This window comes from Anguilla rostrata, chromosome 16 (genome assembly GCF_018555375.3).
Source record: "Anguilla rostrata isolate EN2019 chromosome 16, ASM1855537v3, whole genome shotgun sequence".
NCBI classification, from domain to species: Eukaryota; Metazoa; Chordata; class Actinopteri; order Anguilliformes; family Anguillidae; genus Anguilla; species Anguilla rostrata.
Window position 1 is genome coordinate 5004167 of NC_057948.1, and position 12468 is coordinate 5016634.

The following is a 12468-nucleotide window of genomic DNA, read 5'->3' on the forward strand; positions in this document are numbered from 1 at the left end:
CTGTAAGCTTAGGGTTGTAACTAGGCAGCTGTTTCGTAGGTGACTTGGGTGCATTAACTGTCTTAACTACTGCTTGTATTTTTTCCATAGACTGCGTTGTTGCCGTTCTCGTTTGTGTTAGCGTTAATCAGTTTAACCTTCAGGGTCCAAGTTGAACTATGCGGTTGTTCCCTGCACTTGGACCGGTACTTCTCTCTAGGGTTTTCGTCATACTTGTTCTTGGTTATGGTTACACACTTTGTTGTAAGTCGCTCTGGATAAGAGCGTCTGCCAAATGCCTGTAATGTAATGTAATGTAACTGAAGACAGGTGAAGCAGAACCATGTGACGCGACAACACGTTCAACGTTTAAAGAAGTATACACGTATACAGCAGACCTCTCGTGCGTACACAACACGATAGCAAAATCTCTCAACGCACATTAAACTCAGGGAAGATCATAGCGATTTAAATTACAGCTCACAATAAAAGGACTTGGCGTCAACTGTTTGCTCAAACATAAAAAATAATTATACGACTCGCGCCACAGACCTGGTCTGAGCAGTGCGGGCGGCACAGGCACAAATTGGCAGACTGAGCTGACCCCAAAATTCCAAGCGACCGAGCGCGCCAAGATCCGCCGCGGGAACGCCGCTTCGCCCGGACGCAAACCCGGAAAACCGAGCTCAGAGCCTCGCCGGCAATTTTCTTTCAGAACGGCAGATCGATTAATGCATCCTGAACGAGTAATGGTAAATGGTAAATGTACTGCATTTATATAGCGCTTTTATCCAAAAGCGCTTTACAATTGATGCCTCTCATTCTGCCAGAGCAGTTAGGGGTTAGGCGTCTTGCTCAAGGGACACTTCGACACGCCCCCTTACCTCCTGAGCTACGTCGCCCCCTATGTGATCTCGTCTGCCGCTCCGAACCCGCCATATTGAACGTGCTGACGGGGAACCAAGCGTTTGCACCGCCCGCCGAGATTATCAATTTGCTATTTTGTCTTCTTAATTACATTACAGCTGAATTAATGAGACCTGTTCCTACGAGAATGATTTAGTTTCGTTAATTTTTTTTGTTCACGCTGAATTGATATTCTGTTAATTCAATCTTTTATTTGTACTCCCCAAAGTTACGAATCTCATATTTCGGGTTCACATGTTTACCTTCCACAATTCTCTCATCATATTTTAAGGTGTAAAAATACATGGTTATGCCCGTCTAATGACACATTAGGTCCTTTATTCAGGTTTATTCTGATTTTTGAAATGTTTATAGATTGCTTGTCTATGGCTGCCACATTGCCCTTTATCGCCTCATAAACTGCGTGCGTGAGCTGTTGTTGTCCTGATGTTTTCTCCTCGTTGCAACAGTCCCGCACCTTAGTCTACAGTACAGTCGGACACTGTTTGTGTAACTCCAGTGTCCCAGTGATGTCATTCGTTCATTGGCGACATTTTGCATGAATGGCCCTTCGTGAATAATTTATAACTCCTTTATAAGCCCTGCATAGCTCCTTCCTGAGCTGTACATTAAAATAATAACGCTACAGCACTTCACAGGCACTCTACCTCCACGTTGGTCAAATCACATTGACCAATGAGAGAAGAGGCTTCCAGGCAATTTTTTTCATTCATCTCCACATTTACATCGATAAATACTTTTCAACCCAGTATTTTCGATAACCGCAGTTAGACACACGAACATTGGTAGCGTGGCAAAGTAGCACCAAAAAGAGCCTTTCGACTTCAGTGATTCTAACTAGCGATGAGCCTGCTTGCCTTTGCGGGACCTCTATAACGCATTTATTAATTTTATTTATGGGAATTTGTGCTTATTACGGCATGTATCTGTGAGAATTGACGTGAGGAACTTTCAGCAGCAATGCCCACCAATTTAACCAGATAATACGGAAACAAATCTTGAGAGTATAAAAGAAAAAGTTCCGCAATTTGCGGACATATCGAAACAGTAACACGACAGAACATACAAGACCCAATGAAAGAAAGCGGCGTAGTTAAATTACTCAAGTGACTGCATTTACTCTGGACAAAATGTTCATGTAAATTCAACTGTAATATTTACTTTTGTGCTTTTGAAATTGGCTCAGATTGAATGCCCTAGTTAAGGGAAGCCGAAGTGCATTTTGGGAAAGCCGTAAGAATTTGACCGAAATGTCGTTTGGGCGCTCGCCCAGCGATCGCGCCCCAGCAGACGCTCTCCGGAACGTTCTCCGCTTTCGCGGTGAAAAGAAACACGAGCGCGAGTGCACTTTTAAGACCGGGCGCTTGCGAGGGAACTCGCTCTTGGCTCGGCTCGGCTCGGCTCGGTAAAAAATTTCTCCGGAAGGTCGGGGGCGTGCGAAAAAGATAAATCCCCACCCGCTCTCGTTAATGGGTCGTTTTGGAGCAGTTCCTGGATCGGTCGGGTTCGCTGGCGGCGTAGGCGACGGACGGGCCCCGGTACGGAGACGCGCGCCGCGATGCTGCGGAGCGTCACCGCAAGCGCCTCCGAGGCACGCGTGGGGGGGGCGGAGGGGCCGGGCTGCGCGCGGTCCAAGATCTTCTTCTGCGCTCGGACCGCAGAACGCCTGTAGCGCGAAGAGACGGAGAATGGGAAGGGGCACTCTGGGAGGCGGAGATGGGGTGGGGGTGGTTGGGGTGGGGGGGAAATAGCGGGGGTGGCGCTGAAAGCTTTTCCGGCAAACGACGTATTACCGGCGGGGGACTGAGGCCCTGGGTCCCCCCCCCCCCCAACGCGCTGAGAGGGGTGTTAAAGGCACGGAGGCGCCGTCGCGTTCGCCTTAACGGTGCGCCGCGATTACCGCGACGCCGCCGCTCCGCCTCCAGAACGGAAATTTACAGGATTCAAAACGGCGGGGGGGGGGGCATCAGCTGCGCCGCGCTGCCGTTGAGGGTGGCGGGGTGGGGGATGGGGATTGTATAGGGAGGGGAAGTAAGAGAAACGCAATTATTCTCGGAGAGGAGGGAAATCTCGCCCCGGACCTGTCAATTTCAAGTGACTTATAATAGGGCTGCCGTGCCGGGAGAGAGGATCCACCAGGCTCCACCCCCCACCCCCCCCGGTGCATTATGGGAGCCGGGGTTTCGGATTGGGGAAATGCTGGGAGGGGGGGGGTGTGCGATGCTGGGTTTTATTGCACTGCCACGGGCGCTTGTGTGTCCGCGCGCACCGAAGCCCGTTCTGCTGGTGCTGTAACGCACGGACGCACGGACGTGGTTTGTGAAAGCCCCATCAGATGTGTCCTCGCATGCTGCAGGGCAGAGGTGGAAAATCCAGGTTCAGAAAGTCTAAGTCCTCCCCGGTATTTTGTCTACCAATCGCCTGGATTTGCTAAATTAGCACAATTCTTCAGCCAGGAGGTAAAACTAATTAGTGAAATCAGCCGGCCGAGTTCATGGGTGGAAGAAAGACATGGCAGGACTTTTACTCTCCGACCTCTGGACTTTCCACCTCTGCTACAGGGGGAATAGGAGGGGGGGTCGCTTCATGGCTGTGTCATTTGTTACTGGATATATCACGAGCGTATTAAAGCAACGGGGGCCTGCAGCCAAACAGATTTGCTATTTGTCTATGAAGGATGACTGTGCCTATAACTGGATTAAAAAACCGTTTGCTACCCACCACTGCTGAAAGGTCAGTGGTAGGCCACCATTTTGCTCTTGCTCTCCCTGGTTAAATGACAGAGTCCTGGTTGTGAGAGAGGAATGGTTATAGTCAGATATTAACCAGCAGAGAGGGATGGTTATAGTCAGATATTAACCAGCAGAGAGAGGGGTTATAGTCAGATATTAACCAGCAGAGAGAGGGGTTATAGTCAGATATTAACCAGCAGAGAGAGGGATGGTTATAGTCAGATATTAACCAGCAGAGAGCGGGGTTATAGTCAGATATTAACCAGCAGAGAGGGATGGTTATAGTCAGATATTAACCAGCAGAGAGGGATGGTTATAGTCAGATATTAACCAGCAGAGAGGGATGGTTATAGTCAGATATTAACCAGCAGAGAGAGGGGTGGTTATAGTCAGATATTAACCAGTAGAGAGAGGGATGGCTATAGTCAGATATTAACCAGCAGAGAGAGGGGTTATAGTCAGATATTAACCAGCAGAGAGAGGGGTTATAGTCAGATATTAACCAGCAGAGAGAGGGGTTATAGTCAGATATTAACCAGCAGAGAGAGGGATTGTTATAGTCAGATATTAACCAGCAGAGAGGGGTTATAGTCAGATATTAACCAGCAGAGAGGGATGGTTATAGTCAGATATTAACCAGCAGAGAGAGGGGTTATAGTCAGATATTAACCAGCAGAGAGGGGGGTTATAGTCAGATATTAACCAGCAGAGAGAGGCATGGTTATAGTCAGATATTAACCAACAGAGAGGGATGGCTATAGTCAGACATTAAGCAGCAGAGAGAGGGGTTATAGTCAGATATTAACCAGCAGAGAGAGGGGTTATAGTCAGATATTAACCAGCAGAGAGAGGGGTTATAGTCAGATATTAACCAGCAGAGAGAGATGGTTATAGTCAGATATTAACCAGCAGAGAGAGGGGTGGTTATAGTCAGATATTAACCAGCAGAGAGAGGGATGGTTATAGTCAGATATTAACCACCAGAGAGGGATGATTATAGTCAGATATTAACCAGCAGAGAGGGATGGTTATAGTCAGATATTAACCAGCAGAGAGGGATGGTTATAGTCAGATATTAACCAGCAGAGAGGGATGGTTATAGTCAGATATTAACCAGCAGAGAGAGGGATGGTTATAGTCGGATATTAACCAGCAGAGAGGGATGGTTATAGTCAGATATTAACCAGCAGAGAGGGATGGTTATAGTCAGATATTAACCAGCAGAGAGGGATGGTTATAGTCAGATATTAACCAGCAGAGAGGGATGATTATAGTCAGATATTAACCAGCAGAGAGGGATGGTTATAGTCAGATATTAACCAGCAGAGAGAGGGGTTATAGTCAGATATTAACCAGCAGAGAGAGGGGTTATGGTCAGATATTAACCAGCAGAGAGGGATGGTTATAGTCAGATATTAACCAGCAGAGAGAGGGGTTATAGTCAGATATTAACCAGCAGAGAGAGGGGTTATAGTCAGATATTAACCAGCAGAGAGAGGGATGGTTATAGTCAGATGTTAACCAGCAGAGAGTCACTGCCCAACTGAGAGGGATCCTCATAGTGGCTGTTAAATATTTTAGGTGCCAGCGCTGATTTTGCCTGTGGGGTGTGGTGTGGTGACGGATTTCCCCCCTCCCAAAGAGGTCTCCGTCCGTCTTCGCTCCGTCAAGGGTTTTTTTTTTTCATTTCTTGACGAGGGATTGCTTTCCAGCCAAGAGCCGTAACAAATCCCCCCACCCCACCTCCATGTGTAAGTCTCTATCGCTCCTGCCGCTGGCCCTGCGGCTGATGCTCCACGCAACCTGGAAACCTTGCTTTTCCTGAGACAGCAAAATGTGCAGCCAACCCTTTGAGTAGGTTCTAGGAATGTTTGTTTTTTTTCCTTCAAAATTCTAAGCCAGTGTTCTAGAACTCCATTGCTTTCAATTACTCGGTAGCGATTGTGACATCAGCATTAGAACGTTCAGTTAAGAACATTCTAATCGCATGTTTGTGATCTGGCTCCTTGAAAGGGTTAAATGGGTGGAGGTACACTTTTTTTTATGGATCCCACGGACACGGGCGGCACCGGCGCCCGTTTCTCCACTCCTATTTGTGTTCCCTTTCAATTCTGCGTTTCTAGACTCCCTGCTTCACTCTGTAGGGTTCATCAGCATAGAAGTCAGTTAGAATCTACCTCAGGTGACGGCACTGAAGGGTGTGAATGTGAGACACAATTTTTTTATGGATCCCTCGGACACCGGCGCCCGTTTCTCCACTCCGATATCGCTCGCGGTTCAGCCTCGTCCGCGTTCCCGCCGCCTGCTTACCGCCTGCTTAGGGTTCACACAGGCAGGTCACGAATTACCTCAGGAACGGAACTGAGGGTGTGAATGTAGCTTCATGGAAACGCGTTCACTGTAGAACGCTGAATACGATCGGATAGCGGGCGCCGTCTTCCTGCGGTACGGAAGCAAGCTGCGGTTCTGGAGCCAGCTGGGGGTTCAGTACCCGGTTCAGCAGGGGTGCCGAGAGCAGGGGTGCCCAGTCTTATCCAAACTGGGCCGGTGCGGGTGCGGGTTTTAGGTTTAGCCCAGAACTACGACGCCTGATTCTTAATCAAGGTCTTGATTGGAGACCCTGGTTACTTCATTGGTTGAATCGGGTGTCGTGGCGCTGGGCTAAAACTAAAACCTGCGCCCGTATTGGCCCTTTTTGGATAATTGGACTCCCCTGATTGGTTGAGGGGGAACAGTGGGGCCGGGTCTCCTCTACAGCTGTTGGGCCACAGTGCTGAGAGCTGCCCGTGAAATATTTATGTGAATATCCTCCTGAGACCCAGCAGAAAGAAAATGTTTAAGCATTTCAGTTATTTTGACATAATACAAGTGTCTTGGCGACAGAAACATGCTGCAGTGAAAATATGTATTTAAATGTTTTATTTTTATTGAATGTTACATTACATTACATTACAGGCATTTAGCAGACACTCTTATCCAGAGCGACTTACACAACATAGCACTTTACATTGTATCCATTAATACAGCTGGATATATACTGAAGCAATTACGGTTAAGTACCTTGCTCAAAGGTACAACGGCAGTGTCCTTACCCGGGAATCGAACCTGCAACCTTTCGGTTACAAGCCCAGTTCCTTACCCACTGTGCTACACTCCGTCCATTATGTCCCATGTAGCGCAGGTTTCAGCATGGCGGCATCACAATAAATGGTCATTTAGATTAAGACCAGAGACTCATGTCCCTTACAGGGGACAACAGTTCATTTCTGGATCTCTGGAAGATATAAATTGAGTTTTTGTTTTTAGTTGTCACTTAGTCGGTGTAAAACTCCTCACCTTTTCCCTTCACGTCCTCACAGACTGCCTGAAACACGCTCACGTCAACAGAGAAAAGTCTTTGACAATTCGCAGTGCGTCTCCACTCCAAGTGACCCGAGTTTGTTTCCGTTTGTTCCGTCTCCAGGGCGACGACGTCCTGACCGTCATCAAGGCCAAGGCGCAGTGGCCCGCGTGGCAGCCGCTCAACATGTAAGTAGTCCCATCCCCTGTCTCTGATCCATCCCCCCGTCTCTGATCCGCCCCATCCCCTGTCTCTGATCCGTCCCATCCCCCGTCTCTGATCCGTCCCCCTGTCTCTGATCTGTCCCATCCCCTGTCTCTGATCCGCCCCATCCCCTGTCTCTGATCCATCCCCCTGTCTCTGATCCGTCCCCCTGTCTCTGATCCATCCCCCTGTCTCTGATATGTCCCATCCCGTCTCTGATCTGTCCCCCTGTCTCTGATCCGTCCCGTCCCCCTGTCTCTGATCCGTCCCATCCCCCGTCTCTGATCCGTCCCATCCTCTGTCTCTGATCCGTCCCCCTGTCTCTGATCCGTCCATCCCTGTCTCTGATCCATCCCCCTGTCTCTGATCCATCCCCCGTCTCTGATCCATCCCCTGTCTCTGATCCATCCCCTGTCTCTGATCCATCCCCTGTCTCTGATCCGTCCCCCTGTCTCTGATCCGTCCCCCTGTCTCTGATCCGTCCCATCCCCTGTCTCTGATCCGTCCCCCTGTCTCTGATCCGTCCCATCCCCTGTCTCTGATCCGTCCCCCTGTCTCTGATCCGTCCCATCCCCTGTCTCTGATCCATCCCCCTGTCTCTGATCCGTCCCATCCCCTGTCGTCCCTCTGTGATCCGTCCCCCCTGTCTCTGATTCCGTCTGTCCGCATCCCCTGATCTCCTCTGTTATCCGTCCCCCTGTCTCTGATCCTCCCCCTGTCTCTGATCCGTCCCCCGATCCCCCTGTCTCTGATCCATCCCATCCCCCTGTCTCTGCTGATCCGTCCCCCTGTCTCTGATCCGCTTCGCCATCCCCCGTCTCTGATCCGTCCCCCTGTCTCTGATCTGTCCCCCTGTCTCTGATCGTCCACCCCTGTCTCTGATCCTCCGCATCCCCCTGTCTCTGATCCGTCCCCCGTCTCTGATCCGTCCCCCTGTCTCTGATCCGTCCCCCTGTCTCTGATCCGTCCCCCTGTCTCTGATCTCGTCCCCCTGTCTCTGATCCATCCCCCTGTCTCTGATCCGTCCCCCTGTCTCTGATCTCCATCCCCCTGTCTCTGATCTGTCCCCCTGTCTCTGATCCGTCCCCCTGTCTCTGATCCGTCCCCTGTCTCTGATCCGTCCCCCTGTCTCTGATCCTCCCCCTGTCTCTGATCCGTCCCCGTCTCTGATCCGTCCCCCTGTCTCTGATCCTCCCCTGTCTCTGATCCGTCCCCTGTCTCTGATCTGTCCATCCCTGTCTCTGATCGTCCCCCTGTCTCTGATCCATCCCATCCCTGTCTCTGATCCTCCCAGTCCCCTGTCCTGATCCGTCCCCTGTCTCTGATCCGTCCCCCTGTCTCTGATCCGTCCCCCTGTCTCTGATCCGTCCCCCTGTCTCTGATCTGTCCCCCTGTCTCTGATCCGTCCCCCTGTCTCTGATCTGTCCTCCTGTCTCTGATCCGTCCCCCTGTCTCTGATCGTCCTCCTGTCTCTGATCGTCCCCCTGTCTCTGATCCGTCCCCCTGTCTCTGATCCTGCCTCCCCCTGTCTCTGATCCATCCCACCTGTCTCTGATTCGTCCCCTGTCTCTGATCGTCCCCCTGTCTCTGATCTGTCCCCCGTCTCTGATCCTCCCCGTCTCTGATCCGTCCCCCTGTCTCTGATCCTCCCCCTGTCTCTGATCCGTCCCCGTCTCTGATCTGTCCCCTGTCTCTGATCCGTCCCCCTGTCTCTGATCCGTCCCCCTGTCTCTGATCTGTCCCATCCCTGTCTCTGATCCGTCCCCCTGTCTCTGATCCATCCCACCGTCTCTGATCATCCCTCCTGTCTCTGATCCGTCCCCCTGTCTCTGATCCGTCCCCTGTCTCTGATCCGTCCCCCTGTCTCTGATCTGTCCCCCTGTCTCTGATCTGTCCCCCTGTCTCTGATCCTGTCCCCCTGTCTCTGATCTGTCCTCCCTGTCTCTGATCCGTTCCCCCTGTCTCTGATCCGTCCCCCTGTCTCTGATCTGTCCCCTGTCTCTGATCTGTCCCCTGTCTCTGATCCATCCCCTGTCTCTGATCCTCCCATCCCCTGTCTCTGATCTGTCCCCCTGTCTCTGATGTCCCATCGTCTCTGACTCCATCCCGTCCCCCCTGTCTCTGATCGTCCCTGTCCTGATCCACCCCTGTCTCTGATCGTCCACCCTGTCTCTGATCCGTCCCCTCTTGATCTCCCCTGTCTCTGAGTCCATCCCTGTCTATGATCGTCCCCCGCTCTGTCTCCCCCTCTTGACTGTCCCTTCCTGATCCCCTGTCTCTGATCCATCCCCTGTCTCTGATCCGTCCCCCTGTCTCCCGTGATCGTCCCTCCCCTGTCTTGATCATCCCTGTCTTGATCCCCCATGACCCCTGTCTCTTGATCCGTCCCCTGTCTCTGATCCTCCCTGTCTCGATCCCCACCCCTGTCTCTGATCTCCATCCGTCCTGATCCATCCCCTGTCTCTGATCCGCATCCCCGTCTCTCATCTGTCCCCTGCTCTGATCCATCCATCCCTGTCCGATCTTCCCCCTGTCTTGATTGTCCCGTTGATCCGTCCCCGTCTCTGTCATCATCCCCTGTCACTGGTCTTCTGGGGTAATTCAGTTGTCTTCTGGGTTAATTCAGTCGGCTTCTGGGGTAATTCACTGGTCTTCTGGGATAATTCAGTCCTCTTCTTTGGCCTGGCTGTACAGACATGGAATGTATTGAAATATATTGTAAATGCGAGTACTTTTTTTGCAAATGTAACGATACATGAATATATAAAATATATTTCACAGCAGAATTGTACATATATATTTTTTTAAATTACTGCAATCTGTAAGTGACGATAATGTTTTATGCTTGGTAATATATTGTGAAGCGTTGCACTATCTTGACAAATGGCCCCGTTCAAAAGGCCCCGTTCGTTTGTATGTGTGAAAACAGAAACTGTGCGGCGCCCACCCAATCGCGGGAACAGCACCATCTTCCTGTGTGCTCACTTCCTGTTCCCAAGCGTGCGTACGTCGGAGAAAGCTACCGCAGGAGGTCAGCGCTCCTCAGCGTCGCTTCCGTTTCCCAAACACCAGCGTGCGGTACGGTGTGAGAAAGCTACCGCAGGACACCTAGCGCTCCTCAGCGACGCGCTTCCTGTTTACCCAAACACCGAGCGTGCGGTACGGTGCGGAGGAAGCTACCGCAGGGCGTCTAGCGCTCCCCAGCGACCCACTTCCTATGTCCCAAACACCGAGCGTGTGGTACGGTGCGGCGAAAGCTACCGCAGGGCGTCTAGCGCTCCTCAGCGATGCGCTTCCTGTTTCCCAAACACCAAGCGTGCGGTACGGTGCGGAGAAAGCTACCGCAGGACGCCTAGCGCTCCTCCAGTGATGCGCTTCCTGTTTCCCAAACACCAAGCGTGCGGTCGTGTGAGAAGCTACCGCAGGAGGTCTAGCGCTCCTCAGCGACCCTTCTGTTTCCCAAACACCAAGCGTGCGGTACGGTGTGGAGAAAGCTACCACAGGAGGTCTAGCGCTCCTCAGCGATGCGCTTCCTGATTCCCAAACACCAAGCGTGCGGTACGGTGCGGAGAAAGCTACCGCAGGGCGTCTAGCGCTCCCCAGCGACCCACTTCCTGTTTCCCAAACACCAAGTGTGTGGTACGGTGTGGAGAAAGCTACCGCAGGAGGTCCAGCGCTCCCCAGCGATGCACATCCGGGGGGGAATTACTCCAGAGGCTTTGGGGAGAGCGACGGTGACTACCAGTCACGTCTGCGTGGGCTAATTAGCATCCTGCCTCGTCCGCGTGCGGGGGATTAATTATGCGTCCCGCGGCCGCCGCCGCCGCCGAACGGAATATAAATCAAGCCGATGTGGGAGGGGCCCCGAGCCGCGCATGCATAATTCATACCGCTCAGAGAAAGCGCTTCATAATAATAATAATAATAACTGTGATAATACGTTGTGTTTATATTGCATATCGCCTTTTTTTTACGGGCTGCGAGTGCTTTACAGTGAAGGGGGACGACCATCCGCTTTGCCGCACGTCGGCTGGGGCGGAGACAAAATTAAACGTTAGCCTATTTAATTTTCTTTCTCGCAAATTCGGTGCCCGACGTGGGACCGAGCACGTCCAATTCCCGCCGTGATTTGGAGCGTCCGATAAGCTCCACTCGGAGAGCCAGAGGCGCGTTCGTGCGCGAGCCCCACTGCCGATTCGAGATGGCGTGGACGACCGCGGTTCTCCTCCCGAAACGGAGGACGGAGTGTGGCACAGTGGGTAAGGAACTGGACTTGTAACCGAAAGGTTGCAGGTTCGATTCTCGGGTAGGACACTGCCGTTGTACCCTTGAGCAAGGTAACATGCATTGCTTCAGTATATATCCAGCTGTATAAATGGATACAGTGTAAAATGCTATGTAAAAAAGTGGTGTAAGTCGCTCTGGATAAGAGCAAGGTACTTAACTGAAATTGCTTCGTTTTTAATGCTCGGCCTGTGAACACCGCTCGCTGCGAAGGCTCTCAGAAACTCGCCGTCATCCCGCATCAGTCGCTACGGGAAACCCAGCGGTCTGTGGGCGGCTCGTTCTGGTTCCCGCGCGCGGACGGGCCCCGCCCAATCCTCGCCGCGCCAGGGACGCCTGTGGCCGGCAGCCATGAGCGCCGCTACCGTCAATCCACGCGTGACGGAAGAACTTACTGAGGGCCGCTTCCTGGACGCGGTCCGTACGGTGCCAGACAGAACCGGCCTTTGGGTTTCGGTGGCTGGGGCCCCAAAATGTGCTCCAACATAAATGACAGCCATCGCTGAAACTTGAATGGTGTGCCCCAGGGGGCCGGTCGAGTGCTGACCCCAGCGGCCTGCTCCGGACGATGGCGCGCGGAAGGAGTGGGAGCTGACGTCGCGTGTTTCGCCTGAGATGTTTCGCGTGACTGGCTGCTCTCCCGCAAAATGGATAACGGAGCGGAGAGAAAGGAGCCCGTGAGACCGTGAACCGCGAGCGGCAGCGGTTGAAGTCTCTCAGGAAACTCGGGTTCGCCGCGGTGGAGACGAAGGGGGGGGGGGGGGGTCTGCGGGGTTCGTTCCTTTGGAGAGTCGAGCCCGCGACCCGCTCGCTCGGAAGCGGCGTGCGACCCTTACGGACCGGGTGACCGCGGACTGGCTCAGCGGCGCCCGAGCGATTTCGACCCGCGGACGGCCCTCGCGAACGACGGCAGGACGAATCTCAAAAGCAACGGAGGCCGCTTTAGAGACAGATTCCACGTTCCCTCCGCACATTTGTTTGGAAGACGCGTCTCTGTCGGTG

The 12468-nt window shown here is 52.4% G+C and overlaps 1 protein-coding gene across 1 annotated transcript in view; it reads left to right on the top strand.

Annotated features, from left to right (window-relative positions):
- The window catches only part of LOC135242608 (spondin-1-like), a 134564-nt gene that overhangs the window by 93487 nt on the left and 28609 nt on the right, over positions 1-12468 (top strand). Inside the window, exon 7 of the mRNA XM_064313759.1 lies at positions 7102-7166. Within this exon, the coding sequence (XP_064169829.1) occupies positions 7102-7166 (65 nt within the window). The remainder of the gene's footprint in view (positions 1-7101; positions 7167-12468) is intronic.